The sequence below is a fragment of the Phyllopteryx taeniolatus genome, chromosome 15 (assembly GCF_024500385.1).
Source record: "Phyllopteryx taeniolatus isolate TA_2022b chromosome 15, UOR_Ptae_1.2, whole genome shotgun sequence".
Lineage (NCBI taxonomy): Eukaryota > Metazoa > Chordata > Actinopteri > Syngnathiformes > Syngnathidae > Phyllopteryx > Phyllopteryx taeniolatus.
In genome coordinates this window covers 18904945-18921544 of record NC_084516.1, presented here as the reverse complement: position 1 = coordinate 18921544, position 16600 = coordinate 18904945, and the positions used below count along the sequence as shown (strand labels likewise).

The window sequence follows — 16600 nt, the reverse complement described above, 5'->3', positions numbered from 1 at the left end:
AGCAAAATCCTCATATAGCTTTCTATTCTAGAGCTAACCCCCACCAAACGAACATTGCCAGCTTTTTTTTTTTTTGTACTGAACACATTTAATTGTAGCGGTGTCCTCATAGGCCAGTTGTGTGCAAAAAGTGTGACGTATCAGAAACTGGTTAAAATGTAACAATTCTGTGCATGTCAGCAATTGTCCATTCTGAAGCGTTAAGCTACAACACCACATTCGCACTGATCAACTAAAATAAACTGTGCTATTGCTCGATGTATTCAAACTCAAAAGACCCCTCCTTGGAATATGAGCATTGACCCAAAATCTTTGTTTTAAATGTTTTATTTTAGCATTTTGGTGTATCATCTGTTGACCAACTTGTTTAAAATGACAAAACTGGTTAAAACTTTACAAGTGTAAAAATCTGATGACAAAACCTTTGTCAGTCTCCTGCGTGCCCATGCTTCCAGTTACAGCAACTGATTATCTTATCTTGGATGGAGAGAAACCTATTATGATGCTGTTTGGACTTGGGTTGGTTCGCATTTGCTGTTCTAGCGTGTAGTATTTTAGCTGGACGCTTATCGAGGCACGACCTCACAATTGTGACAACTGAAGAATGACTTTTGTACTATAGTAATTTAATATTGTCACTCGGTGAGGTCATTTGTCCATTTCTTAAAGCAGATTACGCTACACACTCCAAATCTGATTTTGCCTTGGCCCACAGTAGAAGACCTTCATTAATTTTGGAGCACAGATATGTTTACAAAGCCTCAGTCAGTGAGGCTCTGTGTCCTTCACGTTGGGACATTTTTTTGTTGCTGACGTGACTCAGTCCTGGTTTGCATCTACTTCCTGACCCAAAGTGATGCTGTGTGTGTCTATTTTCTCAAATTTTCAAGCAGGATTTCGGCTCCCTTGCTGCTGTTGGCGCTGTCGAGCTCAAAGTCCTGCAGAGCTGTTTTCACGTCTGCCACCACGGACTTGTCACAGCTGTTCAGGAGGCTGCGGACAGTAAAGGCAAACTTATAAAATGTCTGTCCTCAACGCTTAAAAATATGTTCTCCTATGAGAAGTATTTGAGGCCTGGTAGCATTATTTTACACATCCAGGTTTTTGTGATATTAAAAAAAAAAGTAAGACCCGAATCAATCTTTTTTTAAAACCTTTTCCACCATTGATGTGACCTATAACCTGAACAACAACAAAAAAAAATCTTTTCAAGTGAAGTACAAATAAGTGAATGTGGTTGCACAAGGGTGCACACCCACTTATAACTGGTCTGTTCAGAAATAATCACCAATCACATTCAAATGGGAGTCAGCACACATTTTCGAGTAAGTAAAAGTTCAGCTGTTCTAGAAGCTTTTCAGAAAAAAATTCTAGCAAAAGCTGGAAGGTTTAACGCTAGCACTGACTGCTATTTGGAACTGTTCATAATCCCTTCCACCTTGACGAAGGCTCCAGCAACCCGCTGTGTTTGTGTTTGCGCAGTAATCAACCAATTGGCTCGATGCGGCCTCCACCAAGGAAAATACAGTTTGCAGGCACGTTTTAAGATTCGGGATTCTAAGTGCAGCCACCCCGACCTCTTCAGAATCATTCTTTTAACAAAATGCGGTCCAGCAACATTTGCCGGCGTTAACAATCACTTAGGCAAGGCTCAAAATAGGTTAATTTCAGCAAGACAAAAAACTGTGTGTAAAGTGTAATGTAATTCTTGATCTTATATTGCCTGTCACAGATTTGCTATTAAGACACCTGGGAACTGTTTTAAATGCCCTGTGATAGGCTGGCGACCAGTCCAGGGCGGACCCCGCCTCTCACCCAAAGCGCTCCAGCGCACCCACGACCCTGATGAGGATACGCGGTACAGAAAATGCATGGATGGAACCGTTTTCAACTGAATACTGCAGGACTACTTGAACAGATTTGCTAAACCGTGAGCGCAAATACAAACCGACCTGCAGAGCACCATGGCTCCTCTGTTGACTTTGACCCAACTCCTCAGTTTTTCCATCCCAACAGTGTCCACCAGGATCCTGGAAAAGCACTCTGGCAGGAGGGCACAAAAAGAAGTTAGTCGGCATCGACAGTCGTTTGGTAGAAAGCGCAACAAATTAATTGTATAGAGCAGTGTGTGTTAATCGAATTTATCCTTGAGGCATGCAAATTAACACATTCGAAAAATTAAATGCCAGTTTGAGTCTGTATGGTGTGAATTCAACGTAGTAGCATTACCTTCACTCAACGCATGACTTTTCCCAGAAATAAATAAGCAGTATAACAATTATTTAGCAAAATACATTGCCAATAGATGGACACAAAAATAATGATGTAGCACTGAGTAAATCCAATCCATTTGCTCAACTCGTGTGTACTGCTCACAGCCACTTGGGGGCGTTGTTCTACATTTTCTGTTCAAATGCTATGTTGTGCAGGTATGTAGAAAACAGCAACCTCAATCTCTTGTCATTTTATCCAACGCCTTGCATTCTCCACTTTTTTTTGTTTGTTTTTTGGAAAATGTTAATAAATATTTCAGAACAACCTCTCAGGTAATCCAAACTTACCCCTTAACCACATGGAATCAATTGTTTCATAGCTTTTAGTCACTACTACAGGTTTGCGCTGTGACAAACTTACAAAGTGTAAGTGTTCTAAATGATGTGCCGTGTATTGTGTTATCATTATTATCAGGCCTTATTATACACCTGCTGGGATACATCCCACCTCACTCGCAACCCTAATGAGGACAAGCGCTTTGGAAAATGGATGGATGTATTATTACGCTGGAGGAAGAAATGTATTGCTAGAGGTAGTTACCTTCTTTGCCAGCTTCTAGCAGAGTGACGTCCTGCTCTATGAGCCATTTGAGCACCAAGTGTCCTGCGGGATGTTCTGCCATGTGGAGCTGGAAAAGAGAGACGCGCATTTGACTTCACAATGACACCCTTGTATTTGAAACACTTCTACCAAGAAATGTTAGTTCTTCAAGCAATTATCCAGTCAAGACAAACCTCAGCTAGTGTGTTCGAACTAAAGCGGCATTGAAGAAAACTGCGAAAAATAATAAGACCTGTTCTTTAGCTAATATTGACTCAGAACTAACAGAGGTATCCAAGATGTTATACAGACTGACCAACAATCAGCTACTAAAATTCACCCTCAAAATGCCTCGGTATGATCGGCACATGTAATGATTTAAAATGCAAAACAATCGTCATTCCCTCACACTTACCTGTCCTTGAACCCCTCCTGGTACAAGCTCCTGATTGGCCAGCTGAGCTACAGCTGCCATGGCGGGCCGCAGGTCGCCGCAGGCCGACGCCAGGATGTCGCTAACTGTCACGCTGGTGGCCTTGTCCATGACCATGGCGGCGGCGTTGTCGCGGAGATAATCGAGCAGTGGCGGGGAGACGACCTCCAGCAGCTCCTTCTTTCGAAGGGCCGGGTCCTTTTTACTAGTGGGAGAAGAAGAGAGGGTATGTGTTGCTTACTTACTTGACCACTTTAAACCTTTGCATCAGGTGTGCCCAGTAACATTTAACCCTGATTGATTTCTCCATTACAAGCGCTAGCAAGTATTTGCATTTTTTTTAACTATTATTTGGTAATAATTCAACATTTCTACTTTTGTTCGAATCCTTTGTTGTCTGAATTTGTGGGCAGTTACTGACTGGAAAACTATGCTTACTTAACGGACACGTCCTTGGTTTTGCATGTCTTCTTTTCACCACTGGCTAATCTGCACAGCAAACCTTCTTATTGCTGACATTCTTGTTTTTGTCTGACCTGTGTGCATTGCCATCTCCTCGTTCCAGCACCTTGATGATCTCAGGCAGCAGGTGAGCAGGGTCTCTGGGGCTAAGCAGGTACAACAGAACCTTCTTGCCGTACTTGTTACTGATGACTTCATCCAAAGACGACAAGAGCTCCTGGAGAAGTGAGAAACATGCGACATTATCATGTTGAGAAAGTCTATAAAGCAAAGAGTGAAGGGAAACAAATCTTGCACTTACAGACAACACTGCCTGTTTGACCAGTTTGGTGTCATCCACGCAGTCAAATATGGCGAGAAGAACCAGATGGCCAAATTCCCCCTAAGGACAGAACACAGTCACATGTTTCCTCTGCTCTCCTCAGTTCTTTACTGTGTCAAGACGTAATCTACAGCAACATTTACTTCCTAACGTCATTTGGCCTTAAGCAATGCAAGAGAAATGACACAAAGTTGGCTAAAAGGGATGATGGGGAAACAATAAATACATTAAACAACCAGTTTGTATGAAAACCCACCGTGGCAAACTTCACCATGTACGTCTTCAATGTTTTGATGATGACTTTTCTGTCCTGAAGAGGAAAAATAAAATAAGATCAAAACAAAAAACAAAATGTAGTTTGTAAAGTGCTCACCATCAAGGATGAATCCAAACTTTTGTTTCAGCTTCTCTGAACTTTAAATGAGACAAGTGGTCTACAAGGATTGTTTGATTCCTCACAATTGGTTGCAGGCATTGTATTGTATCGCTGAGGTTGAATGATGTCACTATGTGGCAGCAACCAGCAGAGACGGGGGGGGGGGGGGGGGGGGACCCAAGGAGCAGCCCCGCGCCATGAGAGGTCAGCCCTAACACCAAGCAGTCATCCAGCTCGGGGGGCCCGGCTTCGGGAGCACCGCCATGGAAGTGAGACCCACCTCCCCCCTGTTACTATGGCTGCCCCCCCAAACCCCCCCGAGTGGTGTGGTGCATTAAAATCCCGGGGTCGCGGAACCCGGGTCCTCAGAACTGTGAGGCTGACGCTCTAACCAGTCGCCCACCGTGCCGCCCGCGTCTTAAATCAGATGAGATTTTTTTCCAGGGGTGGTGTGTAATTTAGATAGGTCTCAATATTTCGTCAAAACTCACAGAGTTGACCAAAGTACTTAATGTTTCCTAATGGTATAGGGTACTCTGGGATTTGATCTGCAGGAGTCCATGAGCTTGCTGGTATTGGGAGTTTTGTTGATTTTGTCCAGTTAATAAGAGTAGTCTGATATTTGTGAAAATGTCTTAATGATATTGAAGATTGCCTGAAGAGAATACTTGGGTTCCTGTAAGTAAAGAAGAATATCCTCAGCATATAGATTGATTTTGTGTTCTGTCACTAGTGAGCAGATACCTTTAATATTCTGACGTGTAGCGGCAGCAGGAGGTTCGATAAATATTGCAAATAGCATCGGTGAGAGTGGACATCCGTGATCCAATTTGTGGTGACTGGCGCTTTCGGCGAATTGTATAATGTTGCCATCCAATGTATAAATGAATCTCCAAAGCCAAATTTGCCAAGTACTACAAACAGGAAAGCCCAGTTAACTTTATCGAAAGCTTTCTCTGCGTCAGCATCGCTTGCCATTATGATCATGGTGATTCAATTTAAAGTCATTGACAAAGGTACATGTGATCATTTTCATACTACTGAACATGTTTATTGAAGTGTCACCATTAAAATGTCATCTGTTGTGTCGGCTCGGTGATAAAGCTGTCAACACGGTTTCTAAATTTGAGAGCCCAGCATATGAAACATAACCTTTAATCTAATCTTCTAACTAAATAAACCGGGTGAGTGACTTAATTAAAGTAGGGGACACAGGAGGAATGCAAATTTTGTCCCGGTTACTTTTTTTTTTTTTTTTTTTGGAAGGATGGCAACATTTTTATGTCATGGATTATTCCCTTATGAATCTTTTCATTCTCCATTAGGTACACATCTAGTAAAGTATTTGACCAACAGAAATCAGTCTTGGCTTTTGTTCAGTGGTGTTCTCCTAAACCATAGGAGTTACGACGCTGTCCTCACAAAGTACAGCATAGTTTGTTCAGAAATAAAGTTGAGATAAACTGAGTTCGAAATACTACTTTAAAACAATTTCAGTGCAATTAATTCAATCAATCAGAATATCAGTTGTTGTTCATTTAACTTTTTTAAGGTGTGAATCCTTTTTTTAGTTATGATTTACAGTGGGTATAGAAAGCTTTCAGACCCGCTTAAATTTTTCACTCTTTGTTATATTGCAGCCATTTGTTAATATCACTTAAGTTCTTTTTTCCCCTCATTAATGTACACACAGCACCCCATATTGACAGAAAAAAATGTAATTGTTGAAATTTCTGCTGATTTATTAAAAAAGAAAAACTGAAATATAGCACAGCCATAGGTATTCAGACCATTTGCTGTGACACTCATAATAAACTCGAGTGCTGTCCATTTATTCTGATCATCCTTAAGATGGTTCTACACCTTCATTGGAGTCCAGCTGTGTTTGATTATACTGACTGGACTTGATTAGGAAAGCCACACACCTGTCTATGTAAGACCTTATAGTTCATATTGCATGTCAGAGCAAATGACAATCATGAGGTCAAAGGAACTGCTTGAAGAGCTCAGAGACAGAATTGTGGCAAGGCACAGATCTGGCCAAGGCTACAAAATGTTTCTGCTGCACTTAAGGTTCCTAAGAGCACAGTGGCCTCCATAATCCTGAAATGGAAGACATTTGGGACAATCAGAACCCTTCCTAGAGCTGGCCGTCCGGCCAAACTGAGCAATTGGGGGAGAAGAGCCTTGGTGAGAGAGGTAAAGAAGAACCCAAAGATCACTGTGGCTGAGCTCCAGAGATGCAGTCGGGAGATGGGAGAAAGTTCTAGAAAGTCAACCATCACTGCAGCCCACCACCAGTCGGGGCTTTATGGCAGAGTGGCCTGATGGAAGCCTCTCCTCAGTGCAAGACACATGAAAGCCCGCATTGGAGTTTGTTATTTAAAAAAAAAAAAAAAACACCAGAGGGACTCAAAGATGGTGAGAAATAAGATTCTCTGGTCTGATGAGACCAAGATAGAAATTGTTGGCCTTAATTCTAAGTGGCATGTGTGGGGAAAACCAGGCACTGCTCATCAGCACTGCTCATCACCTGTCCAGTACAGTCCCAACAGTGAAGCATGGTGGTGGCAGCATCATGCTGTGGGGGTGTTTTTCAGCTGCAGGGACAGGACGACTGGTTGCAATCGAACAAAAAATGAATGCGGCCAAGTACAGAGATATACTGGACGAAAACCTTCTCCAGAGTGCTCAGAACCTCAGACTGTGTCGAGGGTTTGCCTTCAAATAAGACAATGACCCTAAACACACAGCTAAAATACCGAAGGAGTGGCTTCAGAACAACTCCGTGACTGTTTTTGAATGGCCCAGCCAGAGCCCTGACTTAAACCCAATTGAGCATTTCTGGAGAGACCTGAAAATGGCTGTCCACCAACGTTCACCATCCAACCTGACAGAACTGGAGAGGATCTGCAAGGAGGAATGGCAGAGGATCCCCAAATCCAGGTGTGAAAAACTTCCTCATTCCCAAAATGACTCATGGCTGTATTAGCTCAAAAAGGGTGCTTCTACTAAATACTGAGCAAAGGGTCTGAATACTTATTGCTGTGTTATATTTCAGTTTTTCTTTACTAAATCTGGAGAAATTTCAACAATTCCGATTTTTTCTGTCAATATGGGGTGCTGTGTGTACATCAATGTAGAAAAAATGAACTTAAATCATTTTAGCAAATGGCTGCAATATAAAAAAGTGAAAAATTGAATGGGGTCTGAATACTTTCCGTATCCACTGTATGTGGAAAAAAATAGTGAAATTTCTTTTTTATTACCACTCCATTGGAGTGTTTTTTAAGTTGCGACTGGAGCAAGATTGTATGACTTGACTTGCGACTTGCTTAAACCAAGTAATGACTTGCTTAAAATTTAGTGGCGAGTCCGACTTGATTTGCTTGATTTTGTCCCCCCGTAGTGACTTGGGATTTGCTTGAGACTTGAAGGTTATGACTTGAGACTTGCACATATGTGACTTACTCATACCTCTGACACATTCACAGTCAACCCCTACTACTCGCAGGGGATAAGGGACCAAGCCCTGCAACGAACAGCGAAAATCCGCATGTAATTGACATCACCACTAAAAGGGTTCGTAATTGCATACAGATGTCACAAAAGGGAAGCAAAGAATACGTTTTCTGATTGAAGCTCTAGTTTCACTTAAAATTGTTTTCTGGGTACGAAAGTACCACCTAATGGAGCCAAAGATATGATATGGTATTTCTTTGGCCAGTGTGCTTACATGTGTGTGCCAGTGGGAGTGGGGGTAGGTGGGTTACCTTGGCAGTCCCGTGCCACAGACAGTGCATGGCCACTCGAGCTCCGTCGTGGGTGTGAGCCATGTAGACAACTGATTCCCTTATTGACTCAATCATCTCCTGTGAACAGTGATACCATATACCACAGAAACAGGTTCATGAGGAACGCAGTCACGCACTGACACTTTTATTTTTTAACAATAACACTTTAGGAATTTTTCAACCAAGCAGTTTAGTTCAGTTTGAAACAATTACCCCTGACCTGACTTGTATTTTCTGTGACAGCTATAGCACATAAATAGTGAAGTGAGACATCCTACCATAGCATGACAATATAACCCACCAATTTAAGAAAGAAAAAAAAAATGGGACAAATAAGCAAGAAACACAAATTTGCACACACAGTAATCATTTTTGTTTTTGTTTTGTTATTTTGCTGTAAAGAAGTGACAATTGTCTGCCAACAAATGAGACTACTACAGGGACCTCGTCCCACGTCTGAGATGCACAAAAATTAGCAGGGACGCCAGAACCATATTCAATTTGCGTCAAGAGACACGTGGTTAAAAACCCCACACTACGTGTGTGTGTGTGTTGGTGAATAGTTTCCACACACAGCATATCAAAAGTACGAATCCTGTCTTGGTGCTAGCCAATCAGAGACAGAGTAAGGCTGGTTATCGTTCCATACGAAGGACAACGTAAATTTTCATTGTTGTGGTAACACCCGCTGCTCCGCTCACGGCGTAACAAGCTGCTGGCAGAACGGCGTTTGCGCTGTAGATGCACACAACTAGGACAAAGGGAAAGTGAACTGTTCATTACATTCGCTAGCCTGTGAGCTAACAACTGGGTGGAGCTAAACAGCGGCAAAATGTCAGCATGTTCCCCACATAACACACACACGGGGAAAGTATTTGACTTCAGATAACGCATTTGATTAACAGGTAAAAGTCTCATGTCACAGTCCAGCAGCTTGAGGGCAGGTCTTGTTTTACATTTTATTTTCCATTATTTAACTCGTTAAAAGCTTATTGAGAGATAAAATCTATTTTTCAAAAGCCAAGAGGCAGCAGAAATTGCACAGTACATAACACGAGCACATTCAAACAATAAATAAAAATAGAGACTACAAAATATAGGGATATTAAAATGTATGACATCTGATTTAAAAACGGTGACAAAGCCCAAATGATTTTGAGAACATGGTGTTTGTTTTTTTAACTAATTCAAATTTGGCAGGCTTTAAAACATTTTTTGTGCCTGTTTAGTGGGTTAATGACTCTATACCTATGTGCCAAATGTTTAATATTTAAGTGCAATTTTTCCGAACAGAGACAGTCTGATTTATATTTTTTATTTATCAAAGAGATTTCACTCATTGTTCTTCATTTCAATGTTCTTTGGAATGGAAAGTTAATTGTTCTTAAGAAGGATGCACTTGAATGATTATGCACTATGATTTCATTATATCAGTGGCATTAAAAAAAACAAAAAAAAACAAAGATACTATCGTTTATCATGAAAGTTTTAGGGAAAATATATCGTTCTAAAAAATATGCTGTCGTGGCCGGCTGAAACATTGAAAGAGAGCAATAAAAATAGATAAGACAAAAATATTGGCCAAATTGTGAAAATAAAAATATGTAATATAGCAAGACCACGAAGCAACAACTGTGATATAGCGGAGGTATAACTGTATCTGTACTCCGTGATGATAAGTTGCAGGGACTCATTGTTCCAGGGCTGGGACTCATTGTTTATAGATGTGTGCATCTTGGGACTCACATAGTCTCAAGTGTAAAATAATCTATGTACTACCAATAACTAAGTATACTGAGTCACCCCGCTATTTTGGTACGGTTTATAACTTTTGAATCCAGCCATCTGTTTTCTATACAGCTTATCCCTGACTAGGGCCGCGGGTGGGCTGGAGCCTATCCCAGCTGACTTTGGCTGAGAGGCAAGGTACATCCTTGACTGGTTTCCAGCCAATCGCCAGGCACATATGGACAAACAGCCATTCACAATCACATTCACACCTATGGAAAATGCAGACTCATTAATCAACCTAAAATGCATATTTTTGCAACATGGGATGAAGCTGGAGTACCTGAAGATAACTCACGCCAGCCTGGGGCAAACATGCGAACTCCAGACAGGAAGGCCGGAACCTAGATTTGAACCCTCAACCTCAGAACTGTGAGGCATATGTACTAACCCTACTCACCGTGCCATCAAACTTTTAAATATGCAAGTTCTAATCAATTTAACACTGTAGCAGACTGACTTTAAACATGACAATGTGTACATATTGAACAATATACACTCACCGCTCTCTGTTTGTCAGGACTTAACAGGAAAAAGTCCAGGAAGACTTTGTGGACCAGAGAGTGTTTGATGACCTGCTCTCTGAAACACAAAAGCACGATGATGTAACATCTTCACAAGAATGAAAACTGAAAATTGTATTCAACTTAAACATGGTCATCCTCTCAAAAATCAATCAACTGAAGACAAACCTTACACAGCAATAAAATATTACATTATACGACACAGTATGCTGCAATCTTACACAACATTAAAACTAAGTATGACAAACACTTTTAAATGAATACCTCCCTGTCAATAAAACAAAATTACCATTGTCATTTTTGTATTGGCAAATATATATTTTTTTAAATACAGTTCTTGGATTGTATCTCGCCCTCCGATTGCCTGGCGACCGGTTCTGGGTGTACCCCGCCTCCCGCCCGAAGATAGCTGGGATAGGCTCCAGCAGCCTGCGACCTTAGTGAGGATAAGCGGTAAAGAAAATGGATGGATGGATGATGGATTGTATCTCATTTGTGGTCTTAACGTTCTCCATGGTCTATAATGAATTCATTTTCAATGGTCTTACTTCTGTGCCATTGGCGTAAGAATTTGCTTCATATCACTGATGATTTGGTCCAGCTTGTCGGGGTTGGCCTCTGCAACCTTGTCGATGGTGTTGCACACTGATGACTGCACACATGGAGAGACAAAAATTGACAACCAAGTTGGAGTGGGCGATTATGGATAGAGTAATGATCATTTTGACTGATATTGAAATCTCGATTAATAAACATGATTTGATTGAAACATTGATTTTGAAACTTAGTATTTAACCAACTACCAAAACTCAATTTCAAATAAAACTTAATAGAACAACAAGAAAATAAATTAGTACAAGGTAAAATAACAATATATTAAAAAATAGAAATAAAAAACTAAAATAAATAAAGACAAGGCTAAAAACATTGGCACGCCTGGGGTGACTATTGTCTATATATATATATATATATATATATATATATATATATATATATAAATGGGGGGAAAAAACTTCTCTCCATGCAAAGAGAAATGTTCGTAATCCTAATTGACCTAAAACAGGAAAATATTTAGCCTGATTTCATGTCAGACAGTCGGGGGGGAAAAAAAAGGGTCTTTTTATACAAAGCCATGACTGTATCTGATCTTCCTGCTGTATGCGACTTGGCCTCTTGGGGGCAGTGTGGTGCGATGCATGCATGGAGCTGCATATTGCAGTAAGCAAAAAGCGTTTAGTTTTTCAGCGAACTAATAGGGTTGTCAATAAAAAGCTTAAAGCACGCTCAGGGAAGGCAGAAGAATGTGACGCAGCTTATTACAAGCAACACGGTGCCTTCAAGGTGTGTTCACAACGCAGGAACGTTTTTCTTCGATTAGAACGTTTCTATGATCATTAGAAGCCAAAATCGAAATCATGATTACATTTTGATTAATCGCCCAGCCCTTACAACCAAGTCAATACACATACAGTGGTACCTCCAAGGTTGAATGTGTTAATAAAAGATACTATGCAACTGTACCATAAATACAGTTCTTAAGTGTGTTGACATGCTTTGGTCAAAATACACCAAGGATAAAGAATTCCAGCACGATTTTAACCCTCTTAACAACTTGTTTAGTAGGTTCTGGGGGGCTGGCCTGTCTCTTGCAATGAGCCCCCAGTCATCAACACATGGTGTGTGACAATGATACAATGTTACTTGAAACATCGCTTTTAATTTTTTTTTTTTTAATAAAAGGTAACTGGTGGGAATATTTTGTTTCAGAGTCCAAACAGTTCATCTCAATTGGAATTTTGAAAGTCGACCAAATTGAAGTTCAACCAGCGTCACAGAAAGGATCACTTGTACTTTGAATACAATGAGATGTAATTTCGGTCTGGTTGTGAGTGTGTACCTTGCAGATGGTGAAGATATTTCCGTACAGTTCCTCAGTGAGCATGAGTCTCTGCGCAAGCACAGCTTTGTCGTTGTAGGCGTACTCAATGATGGCGGAAGCGGCGGCGTGACGAAGCAACGGTCGTACGTTTCCTTTAAACGTTTGCATCACAGCTGCCACCAGCTCCTTATTCCTGTAGAGGCAAATACAACAGGTGACCAGCTCCTTAAAAATAAATAAATAAAATAATAATAGTGGGGAAAACACTTATAATGCACTTTACATTTCAAAGAAATCTCTAAGTGGTACTTTTTTTTTTTTTTATAACGCATTCAGACAAAACAACATACAGCTGTATAAGGTAAAGGCAGACAAATTAGAAAGGCAACGGTTAAGAACAAAGATTACAAAACAAGCTAATGGGCATTTTTAAGAAAAAGATGAAAATTTGTAGCGCCTTTTGGAACATTTCCACACTTTGTTGAGCCCGTAGGGAGTGTGGTAGGGCGTTCCAAAGACGTCCTGCTGCTTAGAAGGCCTGGTCTGCCATGGTGGAGAGTTTAGCCTTCGGTAGGCGGAGGGAGTGGGTGTTGGTGGACCGGAGGTACGTTGTGGTGGTGTTAGGAGTGAGAAGCTCGCTGAGGTATGGAGGGGCATGGCCATGGAGACACTGGTGGGTAAGTAAGCAGAGTTTGTAGTGGATTCGGTAGTGCACCGGCAGCCAGTAAAGGGTCCCGAAAATGGTTGAGATGTGGTCATATTTGCAATTCTGTGTCAAGATTCTGGCAGTGTACTTTTGGATGTGCTGGAGTTTTTGCAGTCTCCTCCCAGAGAACCAAACGAGGAGTGAGTTGCAATAGTCCAACCCTGAGGAGATGAAGGCATGGACCAGTCTCTCAGCATCCGATATATTTTGTATTTTGTTTGTATTTTTCAGTTGAAGAAAGGAAACTTTGGTGAGATGGCAAATGTAGGTGTCGACGTCTACATTTGTGACATAGAAAAAGAGGGAAACTTATGGCTAGAGCTAGTAAAGCTGGTGATGAGGGAGGACTGGTTTGAGGCGAAGTACTGATTTGAATGGCTTCAGTTTTGGCGCTGTTTAACTACAGAAAGTTGTTTGTCATCCACGGAAGGCAAAGAGAGCTGATGTTGTGGTTGAAGGGGATGAGATGTCTGCTTTCAGGTACAGCTGTGTCTTAGTGTTGCACTGAAACAACTGGCCATTTATTTGACCAAAGTTTAAGCCACACTTTTGAGTGCTGCTATATGTTTTTGGGCACAGGGCACATGCACTAAGTGCACACTTCTTTGTTGGTGTTCGGCGGGTCCTTCTTCAGGTCGGCGGGCTAGGCTCGCTGACTCGCAAACTCCAAGTGAGCCTAGTACGCAAAATTTCTGCTCCAGAACATTTACGCCCTATCCATAACAACGGAACACATGGCAACTGCCAGTAACAAAATACGGACACTTGGCATCTCTACTTGTGCAACGTGGTTGTAATGGTGTTAAAATGAAAGGAGCCACTCACCCGTACATCAGCAACTTTTTCACCACGTGTTTGCCATACTGCGACTTACACAAAAGAATGACATCATCTGCAGAAGACAAAGTGACGACATATGTAGCAAAGCCTGTATTTTTTCGGCGAACACCAATGGTTATCAAGTCATTCCAAATTACCAATGTTTCACTTGTTCCAATTAAAATAACATTTTTCCCATAGGAAATAATGTAAAGTGAATTAATTTGTTCAGGGCTCAAAATGTCACCTTCATAAAACCTTTATAAAAACGACATTTAAGGACATTATCATCATCTATTGAAGCTAATAGTGCCGATGCATGGCTGGATTGATAACTAGACTGACAGTTCGATATAGTGCAGATACCTCACCTTTAAGTTCATCAAACACTTCCCATCTCTGCTCGTGGCTACCCCACTGAATGAAACACTGCAACACTCGCACAGAGTCGTGAGCATACGCCATCTGGTGGAGGGAGATGGTGATTCTTAGCACATACAAAAACAGAAGAGCATGTAAAAAAAATTGACTGACTTTCAAACTGACAAATACCTGTTTGTACTTGCCCCTAATAAGCTCGTGAAGATCCTTCATCAGTTTCCTCTTTAAATCGCTGTCACACTTCTTCCTGTGGACACACACACGTGAACATGGACACACACAAATTAGGATTGTTCATTTTCAGCAGAGGTCAGCGCTAAATACAAACATCACAATCTACTGTATGGATACTGTTCATCTACAAAGCTGGCTGGAACTTTACTTCCTGTGTGCACAAGTGCGCTTCTACGTACGTCCTTAGGTCTCCCCACACTTGTTTGGCCTGATTGATGATCTGGTACATGTCCTTTCGATCTGCTTGCTGTCTGCTCTTTTTCAGGTCTTTCTTCTTCTGCAGCCTGTTTTTCTTCAGGTCTTCATCTGTCTGCTGCACTCCCTCCTCCTTCTTCTTTGGCTTAAAGCCACCTTTCTTGAACTTCTTTGCCTGCGGGCCTGGTCTCACACACACAAACAAAATTAAAATCAATTTAAATGTTCTCAAATATAAGTGTGTGGCAATTGTTGATATGGAAAATCATATGTGAAATGAAAACTGTGGCCTTTTGGGCTACAACAGGCTCAGTTGCACTAGTTACAGGTGAAGGTTTGAATCCCCAGCATTTGGTTAAGCTTTTACACACGTATTGAATTTCTATCGCCTAAAATTGCATTGGCCTTGTATGAGATGGACTTAATGATTAAATGACATTTCTTGCCTCTGTCCTCTTTTTCATTGTCTCCTTCCTCTTTGTCAAATTTTCTCTTTGGGCCTTTTCCACCTTTAGCAAATGTCTGTTGTTTCTTGGCGTTATCTCCACTCTTCCCCATTTTGCCTTTCGTGTCCTTCTTGTTGTATGCTTTGAAGGGCTTTTTACCAGGAGACCTACTGCCAGATACTGTCCCAGGAGAATCTGCATAGAGATCCATGAAGTGGAGCACATTAGGTGAACTTACATTATGAGCATGTAGTTATTTAACAGTGTTTACAGCTTACCCTTTCCTTTCTGTTTCAACTTCTTCACTCCTTTGGGGGAATAGGGTGTTTTTGGTTTAGCTTCCATTCTACTGAAATAATGGAAATATGACATTATAACATAAAATTTTATACTACATGTTGGTAGAGTATAAAATCTAAATTCAAGATTGATTACACGAGCAGTAATGATTGGAAGATTCAAGGAAAATCAGTCTCACTACAAGTAAATGTAATTTAAAGAACACAATGACATGTAAATGGGAAACTAATAATAACTAACTAATTTTGGGAGGAAAGGACATTTGAGCCAATTATTACAGAAAGGAAACTGACTTCGAAATTAATTTGCATCTGTTTCTCTTAAAACGTTCCGACTGACATGCTACACTACTGTCGCCATTTTTATCTAGTGGGTTTGTGCTACTTATTAGCGAGCATTCCGACGAAAAAAATAACCAAGCTTTAAAAAATATTACCACACAATTGACAGCTACAAATAACACACGCATTCGAATCATATCACTACTGATAATGCTCGTTGTTTGAATTGGCTGACTTACATTGTAGACGTACGCATACACACACGCCGTCTCAAACTCTCTCCATGCGTGTTTTTTCCACAACCGTTTACAGCACTGAAAGGTCCAATCAAACTCAATGTTTGCTGCCGTAAAACGTTGACGTCGTTACGACAGTCCTGCGACACATAATAGAAGTCAATGAACTGAAAATAATGTGATTAGGTTTTAGTTCACATTTCAGTACAATTTGATGTATAATCTGACCCAGCCAAGATCCACAAACGCGTTTCTCTTTTTGATAAAATTATTCTGGGAAATGGCCATGTTAGTTAAAATCCTTTTGGCTGGTTTCTGAAGTGAGCTGAAGAGGGGACGATTGGGAAACATTAATAGTTTCAGTAGTTATTCAAATTTGGTTTTGAATGTCATTCATCAAGACCATGAAAGACGTGCAAGATTGCAGTTAATATGTTTGCCGTTGCTTATGAAAAAAAATAATCCAGAGTATTGATAACTTTTAGTCACAAAAATAGTCACTGATGGTGTAGTGGTACACTCGGCTGACTTTGTTGCGGGCAGCGTGGGTTCAGTTCCCATTCAGTGATGGTGTGGATGTGAGTGCAAATGGTTGTCCGTGTCTATATGT

General features: G+C 40.9%; 1 protein-coding gene across 2 annotated transcripts; it reads right to left on the bottom strand.

The window, feature by feature from the left end:
• Nucleotides 1–309: 309 nt before the first annotated feature.
• On the bottom strand, nt 310–16142 carry pum3 (pumilio RNA-binding family member 3). Of its 2 annotated transcripts, none has more exons than XM_061799031.1 (18): nt 15994–16142; nt 15452–15519; nt 15174–15368; nt 14712–14910; nt 14470–14545; nt 14289–14382; nt 13924–13990; nt 12411–12585; nt 11062–11165; nt 10493–10571; nt 8181–8279; nt 4288–4341; nt 4011–4091; nt 3784–3926; nt 3230–3452; nt 2815–2902; nt 1953–2043; nt 310–993 (listed from the first exon to the last, which is right to left on the bottom strand). In XM_061799031.1, the coding sequence occupies exons 1-18, from the start codon at nt 16008–16010 to the stop codon at nt 870–872; spliced, it is 1977 nt and encodes a 658-aa protein (XP_061655015.1). In that variant the 5' UTR covers nt 16011–16142; the 3' UTR covers nt 310–869. The 2 variants fall into 2 exon arrangements, with proteins under 2 accessions (XP_061655015.1, XP_061655014.1); XM_061799030.1 differs by having other exon boundaries at nt 15452–15522; nt 15994–16132.
• Nucleotides 16143–16600: the final 458 nt, after the last annotated feature.